Source organism: Lutra lutra, chromosome 6 (assembly GCF_902655055.1).
Source record: "Lutra lutra chromosome 6, mLutLut1.2, whole genome shotgun sequence".
In the NCBI taxonomy this organism is placed as follows: Eukaryota; Metazoa; Chordata; class Mammalia; order Carnivora; family Mustelidae; genus Lutra; species Lutra lutra.
Window position 1 is genome coordinate 10,294,909 of NC_062283.1, and position 21,570 is coordinate 10,316,478.

Sequence of the window (21,570 nt, forward strand, 5' to 3'; positions counted from 1 at the left end):
ATCTAGGGCCCTCAGAGCTCTGTGCGGAGCATTGGGCCCAGCGCTGGAGAAAGGTCACCGTGCTATTTTTGCCTGTACCTTTTGATTTCCATGCCCTCTGCCCTGGAAAATTCGTTTTGTTATCCTCCAGATTTTATTTCTTGTGGAGAAGGAATAAAGCCACGGGAAAAATTCCCTCATTTATTTATTTATTTATTTATTTATTTATTTTTAAATTTTATTTATTTGACAGAGAAAGATCACAAGTAGGCAGAGAGGCAGATGGGGGTGGGGCGGGAAGCATAACTCCCCGCTGAGCAGAGAGCCCAATATGGGGCTCAATCCCAGGACCCTGAGATCATGACCTGAGCAGAAGGCAGAGGCTTAACCCACTGAGCCCCAGGTGCCCCACCCCCTCATTTCTATTTCACGATAATTTCACAGTTTATGAATGGGTGATACTAGAGGTTGGTTAAAAACAACCACATCAGGAAGGCTACAGACTGTCATAGGATTGCATTGCACAAAAATCATTGTTCAGCTTTTTAAATTTGTATACACAGAAAACATTTGCAGAGCAGGTCAGCCTACTGGTTTGTTACTTTGAAAACTGTTTGCTTTTCAGAGTTTTCTCCAGGTGGTAATTTCAGCCATTTTTGAGAAAGTAACATGCAAAAGTGAACGTTTAAAAAAGTGCCCGTGTGGCTGGTGGTGGGAGAAGGCTGTAACTTGTTCTTAAATTTCTCTTTAGTGTTGAAATATGGGAAAATAGTTGAGAGCCGTGGCTTTTGCTTATTTAAAGAGTTATTCATTCATTTGAGAGAAAGAGAGGGAGTAGGGGGAGGAACAGAGGGAGAGAGAGAATCTCAAGCAGACTCCCCACCGAGCACAGCGCCCATTGTGGGGCTCGATCCTATGACCCCGAGATCATGACCTGAGCTGAGACCATGAGTTGGACACCTAATCACCTGAGCCAGGCAGGCGTCCCATTAAACAGATTTTATCACTTGAGGCAGTGAAGTGAATTTGGCTTCTCATCTTTGTAAAATGGAATACCTTTCAGATCATGTTATCAAGATGCTGAGTTTCCCTTATGTTTTTTTTCTCTTTCATTGCTTCCTTCTGATGTGGCTGCTGTGTTGACAACCCTTTCTACTTTGGCTGCTGAATTTTTGTTTCCATCATTAAGGAAACCTCCCAAGGTAAGCAGTTGATGTGGAATTTGGCATGCATTCTAAGTGTGCAAACATCCAGGACTTCTTCATCACAGTAACCCATGTGGAACACCTCTCCCATTGAGAAGAAAAATCGACATTCTAATTAAAATTTAAACCATGAATAAACAGTAAAGACATAAAATTAGAATGCTCCTCTAGATTTGCAAAACATTTTCATACATTATTTCATTCTTGGAATTAATGCTCTGGTCCTCAGAGCAAAGCAAAGCAAGTTCTCCTTGTGCTGGCCAGTCTTCAGTGGTTTGTTTACCAGGGAGTAACCCGTAAGTTAGAGAGTAGGTGGGGGAAAGAATATGAGAAGGGGAATCTGACTGATCAACTCCTGAATAATTGAAGGCTGATTTTGTTACCGGTGAGTATTTTATTGGGTATCAAAGGGACGCTTAGTGCCAAAAGGATGGAGAAATTCACCCAGTCCCTGACCAGTAATGCTGGTTATAACTTTGGTCTCTGAGATGGAATCAAGACAGGCTGATCACCCCCACTCTCCATTACATGGTCAGAATCTAAGATATGCTGGGGGAGGGTAAGGCATCTGGAGTAGATTCGGCTTACTTGCCTCTCAGGCTATAAAGAAAAATCAAACTTAGCTTTTACAACTGGAAACTCACCAAAATGCTAAATATTATCCTTTATGGTTACTGAAGGCAATATAGGAATTGTCCTTGGCACTAACATTTCAGCTCTAGCACAGAAGGTCCACCTGGAACAAATAGTATGAGATCTTTTAAGAACGAGGAAATATATGATGTTATAGAAATGTAAGCACTGGCATCAAGCCAGCCCTGAGGAATTAGAAGGTTCTCCCTGAGCACTTCCTGACGTGGACATAGTCCCAAAAAGCTGCGACCGAAAAGGTGTCTCTGCTACTCAGAAAGATGTGAATTTCGCCCTAAGTAGCTTTTCCTTCCCTTGCTGTTGGTCCAAGAGCTTTCAGAGCAGATTGTCGACCTTGTGATGCGTTTAATTCTTTCCCCACAGAAAAAAGCAATGAAACCCTAAGCAGTTTGACATATGGCTCCTTGGTGAAGGAGAAGCTCTGAAATTAAGGGGCACAAAACCACATTTTAAAAAAATCACTAATCTCTTTATACATAAAGATTTTCTGGGTTATTTTCTATTCAGTATATAGAGCTTAGTGATTTCCTGAAGGGTTCTATTGATAGTTCCTAAGAAGGACCATGAAATTTTCAAAGTAAAATCAATGTGAAATCACCACATTTAAATATATATATGTATATGTCATAAGGCATATCTGAGAAGTATAAATATAGTCTTGAAATAAGTGGCACAATAGAGTCATATTTTGAAAAAAAGACATTAAAATAAATAAGGTCTTTTCTTGCAGAAACTATAAACATTACAGCAAACAGGAAAGGGAAAAGTGTTTTTCATGATGATTACATAAATGAAATCTTACTGATTTTAAACAGTGAGAGTTTCTGCAAATGACATATCTGATAAAGGGTTACTCTCCAAAATCTACAAAAAACTTACCAAGCTCAACACCCAAAAAATAAATAATACAGTTAAAAAATGGCCAGAAGACGTGAATAGATATTTTCCCAGAGAAGACATCCTGATGGCTAACAGACAGTGAAAAGATGTTCCACAACACTCCCCTTCAGAGAAACACAAATCAAAACCATGATGAGATCCCACCTCACACCTGTCAGAATGGTTAAATTAACAACAGAGGAAACAACAAATGTTGATGAGGATGTGGAGGAAGGGGAACCCTCTTGCACTCTTGGTGGGAATGCAAGCTGGTGCAACCACTCTGGAAACAGTATGGAGGTTCCTCAAAAAGTTAGAAGTAGAACTACTCTGCAACCCAGCAATTGTACTACTACGTATTTACCCAAAGGGTACAAAAATAGAGATTTGAAGGGATACATGCACCCTGATGTTTATAACCGCATTATGAACAATAGCCAAACTATGGAAAGAGCCCAAGTGTCCATTGATCAATGAATGGATAAAGAAGATGTAGATATATACAATGGAATATTACTTAGCCATCAAAAAGAATGAAATCTTGCCATTTGCAATGACGTGGATGGAGCTAGAGAGTATTATGCTAAGCAAAATAAGTCTGAGAAAGACAAACACTATGTGATGTCATTCATATGTGGAATTTAGGAAACAAAACAGATGAACATATGGGAAGGGTGAAAAAAAGAGAGAGGGAAACAAACCATAAGCGACTCAATGATAGAGAACAAGCCTGAGGGTTGATGGAGGGAGGTGGTGGGGGATGGGATAACTGGGTGATGGACATTAAGGAAGGCACTTTTTATGAAGAGTGCTGGGTGTTATATGTTAAATGATGAATCACTAACTTCTCCTGAAAACAGTATTACACTAGATTAACTAGATTAACTGGAATTTAAATAAAAATTTGGATAAAAAATAAAACTGCTTTTTAATAATGGAAAAAAAATAACTAAAACAGATTTTTTTGACATGAATAATCAGCAAAATCATCAAAGACTGGTTGGTTCAATTTAAGAAGAAATTTTTCTGGGAAGGGGGCAAAATGCTACATGAATGAGACCTGATACTGCATTTAATGGGGGCAGGAGAGAGAACATAGGCACAATTTAGTATAAAATCAGTTGTGTTAAGGGTCACAAGAGGCATAATATTCATGGTAGTCATAGGATGAAGGGTCTCATTCTGACTTCTGCAGATCTGAGGACAGATAAGACTGGAACTAATATTAAAACTTATGCTTGAAGGCACTGGAGAAATTGCAAATTAGTGAAGAATTATCAAATAAAATCCAAGAGATTGGTGGAAATTTAGAGAGGTCAGCCTGATTTTTGAGTGTATGCCATTCACATAGAGCAGCTTAAAGGCAGAGCAGTGTTTCTGCCTCATGTGATCTGGCGAGCCTAAGAGGGCAAAAATGTTAGAGTTCATTACCTGTACCCCTGAAGCAAATAATACATTATATGTTAATAAAAATTAAAAAATACATTAAAAAGAAATGTTAGAGTTCAGAGTTTATCAGAGGTAGAATCCTTGGTAAACACTTTATACTTTGGGTTGGCAAAGTAGATAGAGATGCAGCTATGAGGTGCGGTATAAAGATGAAACAGAACTAAATCTGCCTTCACATGGATTACTGTGTGGTTATAAGTTCTTTGTGTGATCAGGAAGTCTCAAGCACTAAAATTAGTGCTTAATCTAATCTTAAATAGTCTGTTAATTAATCTCAAAATTAGATCAAAGTGATCCTAGAATGGGACATTCCCACAGGCACCTGGCAGAAGCAAGTGTAATCCCAAGTCTCTAAAGATTCCACAGACCATTTTTTTAAAAAGATTTTATTTATTTATTTGAGAGAGAACAAGCATGAGAGCGGGGAGGGTCAGAGGGAGAAGCAGACTCTCTGCTGAGCAGGGAGCCCGATGTGGGACTTGATCCTGGGACTCCAGGATCACGACCTGAACCAAAGGCAGTTGCTTAACCAACTGAGGGACACTGTATTTAAAAATACAGTGTCTGGCACACAAAGAGGTGCATTACAAGATAAGGCAACATGAACGGGAAATAGCAAAAATAATAAAAAGTAGAAATAGACCCACGGGTGCTTCAGATGTTCAAACTATTAAACATGAACTTTAAAGTAACTATGCTTATTATATTTAAAGTGATAAAAGATAAGACTTCAAAATGTTGGGGAGGACTAGAAATTATAAAAAGTGACCAAACAGATTTGGAAAATAACCCAGTAGAAGTTCTCACCCTGACAGTCCCAAAACCAAAATTAAGAACTTAGTGTTTGGGTTTAGCAGCAGACTTGATGCAGCTCAAGAGAGAATTAAATAACTAGAAGATAGGTTTGCAGAAATATCGAAATGAAATATAGAGGAGACAAATTGTGCTGGAACAACTGAATGTTAGCATTCAGAGAAATGAATTTAGATAGAGACTTTATACCCTTCATAAGAATTAACTCAGTTTGGATTGTAGGCCTAAAATGAGATGCAAAACTGTAAAACTTCTAGAAGATAGTGTGGGGGAAATCTACAAGATCTTGACATTGCTGATGACCTTTTAGATGCAACATCAAAAGTATGACCTGTAAAAATAAAACTTATTAGTAGAATTCAGTAAAAGTACAAACTTCTGCAAAAAAAGAGAAAGAGAAAGCCACAGACTGGGAGAAAAGGTTTGCAAAACATATCTGATAAAGGGCTCTTATCCATCATATACAAAAAACTCTTAAAATTCACCAGTAAGAAAATGAACTACCCAATTAAAAGATGCAGAAGACCTGAACAGACACCTCAGGAAAGAAGGTACACACATGGGTAACACACAGATGAAAAATGGTTAACATCATATGTCATTAGGGACTTGTACATTAAAACAATGATGAGATGCCACTGCACACCTCTTAGAACAACTAACATCTTGACAATACCAAGGCTGGTGAGGAGCTGGTGTGGAGCGCCAGGAACTGTCATTCATTGCTGGTGAGAATGAAAAGTGGTCTAGCTACTTTGGAAGGCAGCTTGAAAGTTTCTTACAATGCCAAACATACTATTATCATTTAGCTATGTAATAATGCTTCTAGGTTTTTACCCAGATGAGTTGAAAATTTGTGACCGTACAAAAACTATACATGAATACAGTGGCTTCATTTATAATTGCCCAAAACTGGAAGCAAGCAAGACGTTCTTTTTTTTTTTTTTTTTTTTTTTTAAAGATTTTATTTATTTGTCAGAGAGAGAGAGCAAGAGTGAGCACAGGCAGATAGAATGGCAGGCAGAGGCAGAGGGAGAAGCAGGCTCCCTGCTGAGCAAGGAGCCCGATGTGGGACTCGATCCCAGGATGCTGGGATCATGACCTGAGCCGAAGGCAGCCGCTTAACCAACTGAGCCACCCAGGCGTCCCCAAGACGTTCTTCAGTAAGTAAATGGATAAACAAACTGTGGTATATCCATACAATGGAATACTGTGTGAATTAACAAGCCATGGAAAAAACATGAAGGAACTTTAAATGCATATTGATAAATCAAAGAAGCCAATCTGAAAAGGCTTTATACTGTATGATTCCAACTATATGACATTCTGGAAAAGGCAAAACTACAGGGATTACAAAAATTATAGTGTACCTGGGACAGGACCCCACAAAACATGGCAGCTACAGAATGACTGTTGGATGTGTGAGGAGAGGAAAGAAAGAAAGAGAGATTTGCTGGAGCAGAAGGACACTCACCAGTTGAGCAGGAAAAATGGTTCGAGTCCAGCTAAGTTTTACTCCCCTTCACTGATGGACAGAGCCACTTTGCTGGATTAAGCCAGAGGACACAGTGGGTCCTGATTCCATTCTCAAGACAATCCAAGTATCTGGCTGGTCCATTATCCAGATGCTTGTGTCTGGCTTGACCCCAAAGTGCCCATCAGACTTTACAAACCTCACCAGCACCGTGGATTCTCTTGTCATTGATTTGTGTTTTAAGGAATATTTTTTTGTGTAATTGGTTTGGGCAGTTGTTGAAATTTTGTCTAATTGTTGAAATTTTGTCTGATTATGTGATAATGGTAAATATGATAGTCACCTACCTGCAATATGTGCTGTTTCTATTATTGTAGGGATTTTATGCATTTTACTAAGAAATGTTCTAAGGTAAGGAGAAGGGAGAGGCTGTCCTTCTGACTATTTGGGTGAGTTAGCACTATTCTTACTCAACTGTTGTGCAGGAGTGGTCTCATTTATATTTATCCCTGGTACTGTACTCTTAGAATGCCATTTCCATTGTTACTATTAATAGTATCTAACTTTGAATCAGTACTTAAAATATGCCAGATTCACTTTAAATCCAAATTAAAATTCAATGAAAACTTGGTTGCCTTCAAAGAGAAAAAAAAAAAAAATCAGTGGTTGCCATGGGGAGTGAGAGGAGAGAAGGGGTGAATAGGTGAGGCGTGGGATGTTAGGGCAATGAAACCATTTTGTGTAATACTATAATGGGGATATATGACATTATGCATTTATCAAAACTCAAAAACTGTATAGCTCAAAAGAGTGAATCCTAATGTAAACTATGGGGATTAGTTATTAATGATTTATCAGTATTGGCTCATCAATTATAACAAATATAACACACTAACCAGGTTACTAATAGATGAAACTGATGGGAGGTACCACAAGAGGAGGTATATGGGACCTCTGCACCATCTGCTCAATTTTTCTATATACCTAAAACTGCTTTAAAAATAGTCTTATTATTTTAAAAAATAATTTATTGTACCAACAGAATATAAAAGAAAAACCATATGATCATCTCAGTAGATGCAAAAAAAAGAACATTTGACAAAATTCAACACTTATTTATGAACAAACTTGAAACAATCTAGAGAGACGCAGAAACTTAATGTTGTTAATGGCATCCATTAAAAATCTACAGCTGTCATCATACTTAGTGGTGAAGGACTGACCACAAAGATATTATTTTAGCCACTTCCACTTAGCATTGACTGCATTTCCTAGCCAGTGTAATAAGGCAAGAAAAAGAAATAAAAGATACTCAGATTGGAAAGGAGGAAGCAAAAGCATCTTTATGTACAGGCAATATAGTCACATACCTGGAAAACATTAAGAAATCTCCAAACAAGTTCCTAGAACTTATAAATGGCAAGGTGGCAGGACAAAGGTCAAAATTCAAATTGTAGGGGCGCCTGGGTGGCTCAGTGGGTTAAGCTGCTGCCTTCAGCTCAGGTCATGATCTCGGAGTCCTGGGATCGAGTCCCGCATCGGGCTCTCTGCTCAGCAGGGAGCCTGCTTCCTCCTGTCTCTCTGCCTGCCTCTCTGCCTGCTTGTGATCTCTCTCTGTCAAATAAATAAATAAAATCTTTAAAAAAAAAAAAAAATTCAAATTGTATTTTTCTATACTATACTAATGAATAATTAGAAAATAAAATGTAACAGAAGCCCAATAATTTACAGTAGCTTCAGAAACATTCAGTACTTAAGGATATACTTTCAAAAGTGCACAAGACCTTTTTATTAAAGCCTCACATATATTTGGTCATTTGATTGTAGATGGATGTGCCAAGAGAGGAGCATCAACTGTGTTCATAGAATGACAGGGCACAGAGCTGGACATGAAAGGGAGTCTTGGGTGACAGATCTAGAAAGAGGTTGAATACAAATCCAGCTCTGGAAGGCCTTGATGCCAGGGTTGGCCCTTGATGCCTTCATTGTGTCTCTACCATCTATTTTGACCAAAGCAGTGGACTAGTTAAGGCTCTGCTTCAGTAGGTTAACGTGAAAGCAGAACATAAAGTTTTGGTTGGAGAAGTGGGGGAGTTGGAGATGGCATTCCATAAAACGTACCAGAAGAGAGGTAGGAAGGGCCTGCACTGATGCAGTGCCAGGAGACTGGAGAAGAGGAAGGGTCAGATTATCAAAATGTTGCAGAAATAGAGTATCCAGGACTTGGATCCTGAGAGCATATAAGAGGCAATATAACAAAGAGGGTCAGAGTGGACTTTGGAGTTTGAAACAGAGTGGCTGAAAATCCAGCGGGAATTCAAGAAGAAAGAGCTGGTTTGGTGCAGGGAGAAGTTGATGAATTGGATTTGAGAATGGGTTGAATTGGGAATGGTTGGGAAAGCATCGGGTATGGATGCCCCGCAGTTATGCAAGGTTTGCAGTCTCTGCCCTAGGAAGGTCGGGTAAATTCTGGTAAGGAGGAGAGAAGAGATGGAAGGAAGGAGTATCTATTATGTTGTCAACGAAGAGAGGATTGAGAGGGACAGAAGACATGAGAGAATAGAGTCTGGGCCTTGGGCAACATCCTGCTGTGGAGAGTGGGGAGAGGAGGAAGAACCAGTAAAAATTAAGGGAAACCAGGGGCACCTGGGTGGCTCAGTGGGTTAAGCCGCTGCCTTCGGCTCAGGTTATGATCCCAGGTCCTGGGTTCAAGCCCCACATCGGGCTTTCTGCTCAGCAGGGAGCCTGCTTCCTCCTCTCTCTCTGCCTGCCTCTCTGCCTACTTGTGATTTCTCTCTGTCAAATAAATAAATAAAATCTTAAAAAAAAAAAAATTAAGGGAAACCAGACATTTACATGAGGCCCGGTTGGTGGTGGTGACATCTAGGCGGATACCTAGACACTAGTTCTTTCCGAATTAAGTTTCTTTTGTTCTAAAAGTTATTTTTTCTGGTGTTGTTGTTGTTGTTGTTGTTTTTTTTTTTTTTTTTTGGTGAGAAGATGAAGATACTTCTCTGGTTGACTTTTAAAAGTTAGATCAAAATTTTTTTTAATAGTTTGTGTATGTTGCATGTTAGGGTGGAAAGGGAAATTTATATTTGTATAAATTGTCCTGCATTATGTATTTGGACTGTTCTATTTGGCAAAGTGTGGACTCCTGAACAGAGACATTAATTTTAGCACAGTCCAAGTACATACCTTTAATCCTCTCACCAGTAGCTCTTACGAAATGTTTATAGGAATGTGTCCTATTTCCCTTAAAAAGAAAAGCATTTAGACAAACATAGAGACACCTGCTTTATGCCTCCTTATTAAAACAAAACAAAGCCAAACAGAAAACAAAGAGACTTGTCTCATAATTTTCAGTATCGAGGTAGGTGTGTTTTTCTTTATTGGTGCGACTAGTTTTGAGTCCAGGGTTTTGTCTTAGGGGTATTAATGCTTGTTCGTTGAGCTACCTTCTCATAAACTTTGGATTTTGGCAGGAGGTGGTACAGAGGGAGAAGACAAGTGTGTAGAGAATCACTAATTATGCCATTATGCATGCTCTGTTGCTGAAGAACAGGGATATGTCCTCAGTCCCAGTAGCTTTGCCTTTAGAAAGGAGCAGGTTCCAGTTCTCCCTGTTGGATCTCAGAATGTCTGTCATGTTCTAGGAACCTTCACTTTTCATGCTTTGTCATGTCTGGCACAAGTGTCTTACTTTCCTGAGGAGCTGTATTGAAACGCACAGAAGAACAAGTGAGTTTTCTCCTCTCTGTCAGTATTTACTGAACACCTTCCATGTGCCCCGGGAGCACGGCAGAGCCGGAGTAAGTTTCTGAACTCAGACCATTCAGACCCTCTTATTCAAAGAGGAGATTGATGGGAAGGAGTGAATTTGGCCAGAACAGTCCAGTGACAGAGCTTGGCTCCAGTCCTAGGCCTTCTGATCGCATATACGTCCTGTTACACCACGTGCGTGTCAAGCAGGTTTTCTGTTTGTTTGGTTTTATGGAGCAAAGATAGGAGGAAGGAGGAAGAAGGAAGAGTTTGGGGAAGATAGAAATGTCTGCAAGATCACTTCTTTTTTTTACTCAGTTTCCTTTTTTTTTTCTGTAACTCTCCATCATTGCATTTATTACCTCAGAAATCAGTGGATGATTTATTTGAACAATTCGGTGTTGTTAATTAAACTCACCTTAACTGTTTTTGAATTTTATTTATAAGTGTGATTAGGAACTACTGAACTTCAAGGTGTTTGATCCCTCCTATATGTCCATAATTTTGTCAGCAAAATCATGAGCAGAAGAAAATGACATTACAGTGCAGGTAGTATCCTTTGAGGAGTCAAACCAGTGTACCCCAAATCTGACTTTACAGAAATTGCTCAGAAGAAAGGAGGGGACAATCTTGTGATGTACAGCTTACACCATCTCATTCACCTTTTACAGTTTATGACTGTCGGCATTTTCTGTTGCCTCCCCCAATTCACTTGGTGAGTTTCCGAAAACCAGGGGTTGGCCTCCCCTGAGAGGGGCTCCAGACCTATGCTGTCTGGGACAGCCGCCGTGCAGCCACATGTGAGCTTTGAGCATGTGCCAAGTGACTGGTCAGGACTGAGATGCGTCACACATGCAGAAGGCACATCAGACATCAAAGATTTAGGATGAGAAAAAAATATATAAGGTAACTATTTTGGGTAGATTAGGTTAAGTAAAAAATATTAAAATTTTATTTCATCTCTTTAGTTTTGTAACATGAAACATTTTAAATTAGATACGTGGCTCACATCATGTTTCTGTCGGACAGCCGTGTCTGCGGTCAGACACGTGGCTGAGGATGCAGCAGCTTTTCAGCGTCCGTGCAGAGCCCTGTGCTGGCTGTTTCAGTTCAGCGTGGCAGCCCTGCCGCCGTCCCTTACAGTTCTGCCTTGATATCCGCGTCCAAGAGCCTGGCTCTGCATAGACTCATCGCCTTCCTGCTGTATGTTTTTCCTAGGAATCATTTTTTTTCCTTATCCATTCAAAAGTCATTTCGTAGACAAGTATTCATTGAGAACATCTGTGAAAAGTCTTGTGTGAACAGGTTGTGGGGTTGAAGAGGTGATTTAACTGGTGGTCCCTGTCCTCTAGAAATCCACCTGGGGGGCTCAGTCCGTTAGGCATCCTCTTCGCCTCAAGTCATGATCCTGGGGTCCTGGGATGGAGCCCCGCATTGGGCTCCCTGCTCAGTGGGGCGTCTGCTTCTCATTCTCCCTCTGTCTGCTGCTCTCCCTGCTTATAAATAAAATCTTTAAAAATAAAAAAAGAAACCTTCAGCCCCATAGGTAACAGAAAATAGTTTATGATAAACATCATTCACAAGCTGAGTATTTTACGACTTCAGAGGAAGAAGGGCTTTGTAACTACAAGTGGGTTCGAGGAGTTCCTTCACGTATGGGTATGGTTTCAAAAGGCAGAGATATGGGACAAGAATCAAGATGTATTTGAGGAACAGAAACAAGGTAATTGATGTTATAGGAAAATTGTTTTTCTAGTCACAACACTGATCCAGACGTGTGGCATTTCCACAATAAGTGATTCTCTCATTCTCTTTGGACGACAGATGGATATCCCATAAGGCAATTCAGCTGACACTAACCATCCAGAGTTAGTCCAGATGGCATAGGTTAAGGACTCAGTCCCACTTTGACACTATAATCCCCAGTTGTGTGTCCCCAGGTTACCCACACTTCCATCTGACTTTACCACAAACAAGAGCTTCCCAGGACACCCTCCTCAGGTTCAGGAATTTGCTAGAATGGCTTTCAAGACTCAGGGAAACATTTACTTAGGTTTACTGGCTTATTATAAAGGCCACAGTTGAGCAGCCAGATAAAGAGGTATGTAGGGCTAGGTCTGGAAGTGTCCCAAGCACTGGACCTTCTGTTCCTCTGGAGTTGGAGTGTGTCACCCTTCTAGCATGTGGATGCATTCACCAAACCTGGAAGCCCTCTGAATCTTGTTATTTCACTGCTTTAATGGAGGTTTCGTCCTGCAGGTATGATCAATTATTCTAATCTCCAACTCCTCTCCTTTCCCCAGAGAACTGTGGGTATGGGGCTGAAAATTCCACGCTTCTGGTCAAGGCTTGGTCTTTCTGGCAGCCAACCCCCATTGTGAAGCTATCTAGGAGTCTACCAGCAGTTGCTTCATTTAGAACAACAGAGGCCTCTATCACTAGGGAAATTCCAAGGGATTTAGGAGTTCTGTGTCAGAAATAAAGGCCCTTGTGTCACTCACAAAATTCCACGGGACTTAAGAGCTCTGTATCAGGAACCAGAGAGGAAAACCAAGAATATATTGGTTTCACATATCACAGCTGCCTTGGGAAGTGCAAAGTCTGGTTGGATTGTGGAAAGCAGTTGCGTATTAAAATACTGGGAAGGGGGGCTCCTGGGTGGCTCAGTTGGTCAGGCGTCCCGATTCTTGATTTTGTCTCAGGTCATGATCTCAGGGTTGTGAGATCAAGCCCCATGTTGGGCTCTGAGCTCAGGGTGGAGTCTGCTTGATGTTCTCTCCCTCCCTGTGCACCCCCCACCCTGACGCACACATTCACGTCATGCACACTCACACACACACACACACGCATGGGTGCTCTCTCTCTGTCTCAAAAAATAAAGTGAAGAAAACTGGGAAAGTAGGTAGCTTATGGAGGGTTTGGGTGTCTGGTCTCAGTCTGGTAGGCTGTGAGGAATCGTTTAGGATTTTTGTATAAGAAAGTTAACGTGGTCACACTAATCATCAGGGAAGGATAAAGGAAACCACAGTGAGATATCACCTCGCACCAGTCAGAACGGCTACAGTCTTTTGATAACACAAGAAGCCCCAAGTCTTGGCAAGAACGTAGAGGAAAAGGAACCGTTGGTGGGAATGCACACTGATGTAGCCACTGTGAAAAACAGTATGGCGGTGCCTCAAAGAATAAAGAATAGAACTGTACTATGATCCATTGATTCTGTTACTTGGTATTTACCCAAGAGTACAGAAACACAAACTCAAAGGGGTATAAGCACCTCATGTTTACAGCAATATTTCTTACAATAGCCAGATTATGGAAGCAGCCCAGTGTCCGTCCATAGATGAAAAGATAAAGAAGATGTGATGTGTGTGTGTATTATTTACTAATATATAAATAAAATATATAAAGAAAATATTATATAAGTATAATGTTTTTACTTATGAAATATAAAATATAAATACATAAAATAAATATATATAAGTATATATAAATATATGTAAATATATATAAATATAATGGAATACTATTCAGCCATAAAGAAAGAATGAAATCTTGGCATTTCCAACAACACAGATGGATCTAGAGAGTATCATGGTAAGTGAAGTAAATCAGTCAGAGAAAGACAAATACCATGTGATTTCACTCATGTGTGGAATTTAAGAGACAAACAGTGAAAAAAGAGGCAAACCAGAAACAGACCCTTGATTGTAGAGAACAAGATGGCGGTTGCCAGAGAGGAGGCAGTTGGGGGACGGGTAAAACAGGTGAAGCAGATTTTAGAACTGAGTGATAAAGGGATTAAGCAGGACAAGAATGGAGTATGGGGATGAGTTGGCATTCGTTGCTTAGGCCCTGCATTGCTTAGGCACCATGGGTTTGTACATTCACAGTGTAAAAGGTGAAGCTCTGTGCTGTTACGATATTGGTCTCAGATTGGGAAAACTCGTTCCTGCTTTCAGATTTATTGAAACTCTGCGTGGTTTTCGCCCTTGGTGCTTTTGCCCACCCGGCTGTTGACCCCCACCCTTCCTTTCGTCCTGTATTCAAGGGTGACCCAGCTGGTTACTTTTCCTTTACCGTCTCTCATGTTTACTTCTTATGCTAGTAGTCGGGAGTCTTAGCAGCTGGGAGTGACGAGAACCCAAACTGGATGGACTGGAAGATGAGAATGAGTCTGAGACGTGTTGACTAAAGGACGGGAAGTGGCTGGGGTTCACATGCAGTCGCCTCTCCATATCTCCCCATCTCCTGTCTCCGTTCCCATGTGGGCCCCCTCATTTCTCTGTCTCACTGCTGTCCAGCTGTGTCTGCTTCTCTGGTTCATGTGTTTAGAAACATGGACTCCACCTGTCCCAGATTTTACAACTCTGGTCACGTGAGAGACTGGTTTGGCTTCCTTCGTCCCAAATCCCAAAATCCCAAGTCAGACACTCACTTTAGGACCAGCTAACTAGGGCCAAGAGATTAGGGAACTGAGTAGTCTACTTCGAGCGCCTGTGTGCCTTTCCTGCCTCCTCCCCTGAGCAAGCATTTATAGAATATACGATTGTATGTGCCCCATAAGAACATGGCAGTACCTCCTGGGAACCAAGTGGCTGGAGTGGTAGTTAGTACAATTCTCCAAAGTAAAGGTGCTGTTTCTCAAATAAATAAGGTATGGGGTTCTGTCCCTCTCCCCCAAAAGTGCATTTAACTACAGTTTCTTTCCATCCCCGTTGAGGCTGAGAATTAAAACCTTTTACCTTCATCAGAATGATTTGCTAATTGGCCTCTTTGGTCTCTGGTCTTCTACCCATCCAGTCCCTCATCCACATCGCCCCCACAGTGAGCCCTCTAAAGTGAGAATGTGGCCCCGTCATCCGCAGCACACGAAAGCCCAGGCTTCTCTGTAAGGTGCACAAAGTCTCCCATGGCCGGCTTGGCCACGTTCTTCACTATTGCTTCCCTCCCCGCTGCTCTTGCAAATGACTCCAGTCAGGCTCACCCTCTTTTCTCCTTTGCTTGCCAGCTTCCCCCTTTACCTGGAATGCCTTTCCTACTTGCCCTCTTAATGATTATCAGAGTTTACCCCCAGCTTTGCCTTCTCTAGAAACCAGAGCCTTGCCCCACTTCCTTCACCCCCGTCCCACAGTGCAACTGCTCATCTTTGTAGGTCTACACTGCCTTCTGCATACCACACTCTTCCCTTTTCTTGGTGACTTCCCTCTATTTGAGTGTGAGGGCTTGACAGAAGGGAGGCTCTTAGCTTCATAGATGCTTATGACCAAGACAAACCAGGTCTTCAGAGAGCCACCTCCCCAGGTCCCCTTAGGAATTCAGACTGCCATGTAGAGTGGCACTTGCCCACAGCTGTTTCCTCCAGGAGATCATAAATTCCCTGAGATGGGGAGCCCTTCAGTGAGCATGAACAGGAGCAGATAGGCTCAAGTAAGGGCTTGGAGTTCGTGCTGGCAACACCGCTCTTGCACGTCACGGTGGTTGGAGATGGTCAGGGATCAGACAGGCTTCAGTGACCTGCTCTCCTTTCCGTTTTAGTCCTGCTTCTTCAAGGTTAACGACATTCAACTCCTCTTTTTTTTTTTTTTTTTTAAATGACTCTTCCCATCTCTGACTTAGGAGAAAGCGATGAAAGGGAAAAGTGTTGAAACTTGGCACCAAGAGGAAAATTTTGACATGCCATGAAATAGAGTAATTTTGGGGGGAGGGGTTCTGATTGAATTCTTAGAATAATGTGGTGAAATGGAAACAGATTTGGCACTTGTCTTTCATATTAATTGTGGCCTTTCAACTCGACAGAACTGAACATTCGCAAGCCAGTATTTATAAAACTGGAGACATGGGGGTTTGCGAAGAGATCTTGGGCTCAGTTTCAAAGTTGATAGTTGCCAGGACGGGCTGCCGATAGCAGCTGGGTCTGCAGATGTGAACAGTGAATGAATTGTGCAAAGAGAGGAGGGTGACCGTATAGAAGGAGAGGAGAGAGACACACTCCTTCATGGAAAGCAAATCACGTCCATGCAGAGTGGGAAGCCCTTTCAGCTCTGGATTTGGGATGTAGGGGCGGGTGCTTTGCATGGATGCTTTCGCTACAGACCTCAGAAACTATAGGGTCTCGTCCACTCATGGCCATGTGAACTTTGTTGCCTTTTTACTTTCCTCTCTTTACTTTATTAAGAAAATCAATCTGCCTACTGCGTCGATACTTGTAGGAAATAAAGAAGTCCACACAGTCCTTGTCTTGGGGGAGGTTCCAGCTGTCTGAGACCCTGACATGCTGAGAATGGTACCTGGTGCATTACAAACCCTCCCCAACTAGTAGCTGTAGTACTGTCTGGGGAGAGGGGTCTAGGAGTAGATGCCATCAGCGCTGATCATGGTAGCTGCTGGTCCTGCGTTATTGTTCTACGCCAAACCTCGTATTGGCAGGTATTTTGTGTAAATTCCCACAATCCCAACTGAATGTAAGATGGGTAGTTACTTCAGTAGAGGGTATATTAGAGAGGTTATGCTTTTGACTAAGACAGCACGGAGGAGGGAAGTTGAGGAAACGTTGAAGGAGGTGACCTTTGGGCAGGACTCGAAGAATGAGCTGTAGCTCCCTGGGTAGGGAGGTGAGGAGAGGGAAATAGTTACAGGAAGGAGGGACTGCCTCATGGGTCTACATTCTGTTTTCTTCCCTTTGCCCCTGGACTTTTCCACTGTCCTTTATATGCCCAGAGGATTTCTTGGTCATTGGTGAAAACTCCCAGAGCTGAAGATCTGACTGACCCTGGACATAACAGATGAATAGGGGAGCCTGCTCCTGTCTTGTCAGGACAGGAGTGCAATCCAAGAAACACAGTCCAATAAACAGAATGTCTGTAGGGTGACACTGGTCCTGGCGCTTCCACAGCTGAATGAGAAACGGAGACTTGGACCGGGTACGGTCATGGTGTCTTATGTGGTGTAGTGCAGGGGAAGGACCACACCAGCCAGCGTGCACTGTTCACGGCAGCATTGACATGAGAAAACACAGATTTGCAAGATCGTCCAACTAAAAGGTGGTTTGCCAAGAAGTTGCTTTACAAAGTAAATTCTAAGTGTTTTGTTTTTGTTTTTGTTTTTTTGGTTTGTGGAATTACGGACAATAAAACGTTAGGAAAACCAAAATCTTGACCTCTAAGAATTAATAGTGTAGCAGAAGAAAGGGAATGAATCTCTAGTCTCTCTTATACACAGTCCCTCCCCACCCCTGCACACGAAGTCTGGCCAGTCAGATAAGAAATTCAGAGTATTAAGTATCCTTAAGAGAGTTTTCATAAAGAAGTGACATTTGAGGGGTGCCTGGGTGGCTCAGTGGGTTAAAGCCTCTGCCTTCGGCTCAGCTCATGATCCCAGGGTCCTGGGATCGAGCCCCGCATCGGGCTCTCTGCTCAGCGGGGAGCCTGCTTCCTCCTCTCTCTCTCTGCCTGCCTCTCTACTTGTGATCTCTGTCTGTCAAATAAATAAATAAAATCTTTAAAAAAAAAAAAGGTTTTTGGGAAAAATGTGCTCCCCCCCCAAGGATAATTGTTTTATGTTGTTATTTTTAGATAGACTATAAGTAAATAGAATACAGACAACATGCCTAATACATATTTGAGTTCCCATAGTACCTAAAATTGAGGAGGGTGGCAAATAGGTATTTGTTGATTGCTTTGTGGATTAATCATTGTACGACTGGAGGACTTACTGGTGAATGCTAACTGCTAGACAGGATGCATGGAAGGTAGTTGGAATTGCAGGTTCCTGCACGTTTGGTTTTTTATGGGTCAGAAAATGACTACAGACCACATTTCTTAGAATGCCAATGCCTTCTGGTTCTTCAGGGAAACACAGAAGATTCTTTCTTGCATTTTTAAAAATTGAATTTTGTGGAAATACCATCAGAGATAGGACTCTTAGATAGGACAGAGTTTGACTGTGTTTCTTCCTGCTCCTGGGTCTGTTGCCTCAGGATGTGTCACTCAACACATTTATTAAAAACAGCCTGTTGTGACTGTACTGGACGTTCAGGGGATCATAGAGGTGCAGGGCTAACAGTTCGAAGAGAGCTGTGAAGGTGGAACAGATGTGAACAGCGGGCTGCAGGGAACTCAAGGCTGGTAGGAGTTTTACAAGTTGCAAGCCAAGAGGAAGGAGTGGGATTTTGAGAAGGTAGAGTAAAATTTTCTTGGAAACCGTGAAGACGATGGCTTTCAGATTTTAAAAACAAGTGGAGAGCATCTGTCCTTTTGACTCTGTACGTAATTAAAGGTTCGTGGATGGTATGGGTGCCTTCACAAAAAATGCTCACAGTGTGGACCAGCGCTGACAAAATAGGAAATTAATTCTTGGTTTCCAAATTTGATTTCTTTTTTTTAAGTCAGTTGTATGCGTTAAGTTCGCCATCCCCACACTCTGGTTGGAATGCTGGTAACTTCGTAATGAATAGATGAAATAAGCATTTAGGAATTTTAATGGAATGATTTTGAAGTCTTCACCTATTTCTTTAATATAATGTGATGGCTTTGAAAACAGTGATTTTTTTTTTAATTTGAGGTGGTTATTTTCTAAGAAATAACTCAAGAAAATGGTTTTATTACCTCTTTTGACTTATTGGTGGATTTTGTATTAGAAAATCATAACTGACTGTAAGACCAAAGAAAACCATGTCCCTTTCATTACCAACCTTTTGTGATTGAATTATAATTAAATTTGGCCATTTAAAGAAGGATAATAATTTGTGAATAGTGTATGGGACTAACAAGATTGCAGGAGATTGGACTACCTAAGACAAATTATTTTGAACACCCTTGAAACTGTTTCAGTAACAATCATGAGAAATAATTGTTCTAACAACAAATGATTGTTCTAATCTCTGTGCAGATTACAAGTTATACATGATGTGGCCATACCTGTTAGCCACCTGAGCCATGGAATAATGGTGCCCATGTGGACCCTCGTGCTCATCCTGTGACCAGATTTGTATTTGACCATTGAAGGAACCAAATTCTCTCAAAAACATGCATATGAGGGCTGCCTGGGGGGCTCAGTGGGTTAAGCATCCAACTCTTGATTTCAGCTCATGTCGTGATCTCAGGGTCGTGGGATCACCATTGGGCTCTGCACTCAGCGGGGAGTCTGCTGCAGATTTTCTCTCTCCCTCTCCCCCTCCCCCACCAATTGTGCACTAAGAAAAAAATGCACATGAAAATAATGAAACATCTAAAAATACATCTTGCAGTTAGATTTCTGTTGCTTCTTGCCAGTTCTCACATCTCTTCTGTGCTTGGTCTGTATTCCGCTCCTTCTCCTGGTGTTATGGGTATTATGTTTGTTTGTTGAGAAAATACTATATACGGTGACTGCTCTGTATGAGATCCTGACCCAGGCGCTATGAGATTCATGAAACATAGTCCCTGTCCACAAGAACCTCATCGTTTCCATTGGAAGTAAGACCCATACACAAGAACTGAGGCGTCCAAAAGAACCTCGTGTGAGGGCGCCTGGGGGGCTCAGTGGGTTGGGCCTCTGCCTTCGGGTCAGGTTATGATCTTAGGGTCCTGGGATCGAGTCCCGCATCGGGCTCTCTGCTTGGCGGGGAGCCAGCTTCCCCCGCCCCCTTCTCTGCCTACTTGTGATCTTTCTCTGTCAAATTAAAAAAAAAAAAAAAAAGCCATGTGTGAACTCATGCCACAGGACCTCCAAAGTCAGAATTTCATGGAAGGGAGGATCACTTGTCGCCTGCATTAAAGGAAGAAAAAAATAATAAGAATTTTTCTGTTCACTTGTCTTGAGTTTTAGGGAAATTGCTTAGATGTCTGCACTTCAGCCTTCTTAGTGGTAAATATTTAATAAAATAATAACCTATACTCCATGGTTTGAAGGATGGCCATTTTCAGATGCCTGTGATCAAAGGTTGTGAAATCCAAGACATAATTCAGGTCAAGGAGAGTTAAGTATTTGGCAAGCAAAAACCAGTCGGATCCTCTAGTACAGTCACAGGCCTTTTCTCCTCCGTGGATGGCTTTGTTTTGTTTTGTTTGTTTCATTTGAAAACTCTGCGGGGTTTTAACATTTGTTTGAATTTTAGGAGACAGATGCTTAAAGTGAAAATTTTGGTATCTCCCTTTTTATGAACAAAATGGACTTTATTAACTGCTAGAAGTGGAAGTTGGCACAGAATAGGAAATGATTGTTACTGAGAGGTAGACCCTCAAAACTTGGGGAGGAATTCATTTTATTTCAAGTAGCATTACTGCGAATGGAACTTCTTAGCTTTCTCGCTCCATATGCAAAAGCAAATGGTTCAAAGTTGTAGGTAGGTACGAAAAATCAATATAGGGGGGAATAAATGAGTATTTCACTGAATATAGCAACTCCTAAGAGGAATTCATTGAGACTCTAGAGGAAAACCGTGAAGATACACAGAAAAATGGAAAATAGCCTCTCTGGGCCATTTAAAGGAAGGAGAGTTGACTTATGTCAAAAGAAAGGGAAAATGTCCTGAGAATGGAACTTAAGTGTTATAAGATGCCATTAAAGGAAGGTTGTGGAATCTCCTTTTCTGGAAATGTTTGAAAAAAAAGATTGTCATGTCTCAGGACAAGTGCCGAAGTTCAGTGCTGCCCAGACGCAGAAAGAGGAACCGGATTTCGCCTGTGTGGTCTCGAGTCATTGGAGGAGCCCTGAAATGCAGTAAATATCACGCACTCTGTTGGCCGAGACTGCCGTTCCTTTTAAGCTTGGTTGCTATAAGACCAGAGCGAATAAGTGTGCATAAGTAGCAATATTTGAGTTTGGATTTGAGATTGATGATGCAAGCTGTGCACATGGTACATATCTGCTTCCGTTGCGACGGCCTGCACGCAGGGCTGGAACTGTTCGGAGCACAGTTCAATCTTTTTAGGATTTAGAAGGTACCTGCTTTCTTGCAAGGTCTTACTACCATTAATCATTCAATAAATACCATAAATAGCTTCTGTGAACGCTGTAGGATATAAGTATGAGTTGGGTGTGGTTCCTGCTCTCAAGGAACTTCATCTACCCTGGAGGTGGAACAGGCACGCAAACCTGGTAAGTGGAAAGCAGGTTCACGGGCATGAGAGCGGCAAGAAGACAGAGAAGCGGCATTGTAAGATTTCGGAGAAGAGACGTAATTCCCTTGGATTTAGCCGAGAAATGTTTCCTGGGAGAGAAATGTGTCCAACTGGGCCTTAAGAAGTAGGAAGCATTTGGGAGGGTGTAAATGAGGAGGAGAACAAAGACAGGGGTGGAATCGATCCTCCCAGTTCCAAGGTACAGACAAGTTCAGCGGAAGCACGAGGAGGCTGGGGGACAGGAGCGGGGAATGCCTCG

General features: G+C 41.7%; 1 protein-coding gene across 11 annotated transcripts in view; it reads left to right on the plus strand.

The window, feature by feature from the left end:
* The window catches only part of KIF13A (kinesin family member 13A), a 205,557-nt gene that overhangs the window by 84,002 nt on the left and 99,985 nt on the right, over positions 1 to 21,570 (plus strand). For all 11 annotated transcript variants that reach the window (XM_047732627.1, XM_047732630.1, XM_047732632.1 and 8 more), the window contains exon 3: positions 1,169 to 1,181. In XM_047732627.1, coding sequence (XP_047588583.1) covers positions 1,169 to 1,181 — 13 coding nt within the window. The remainder of the gene's footprint in view (positions 1 to 1,168; positions 1,182 to 21,570) is intronic.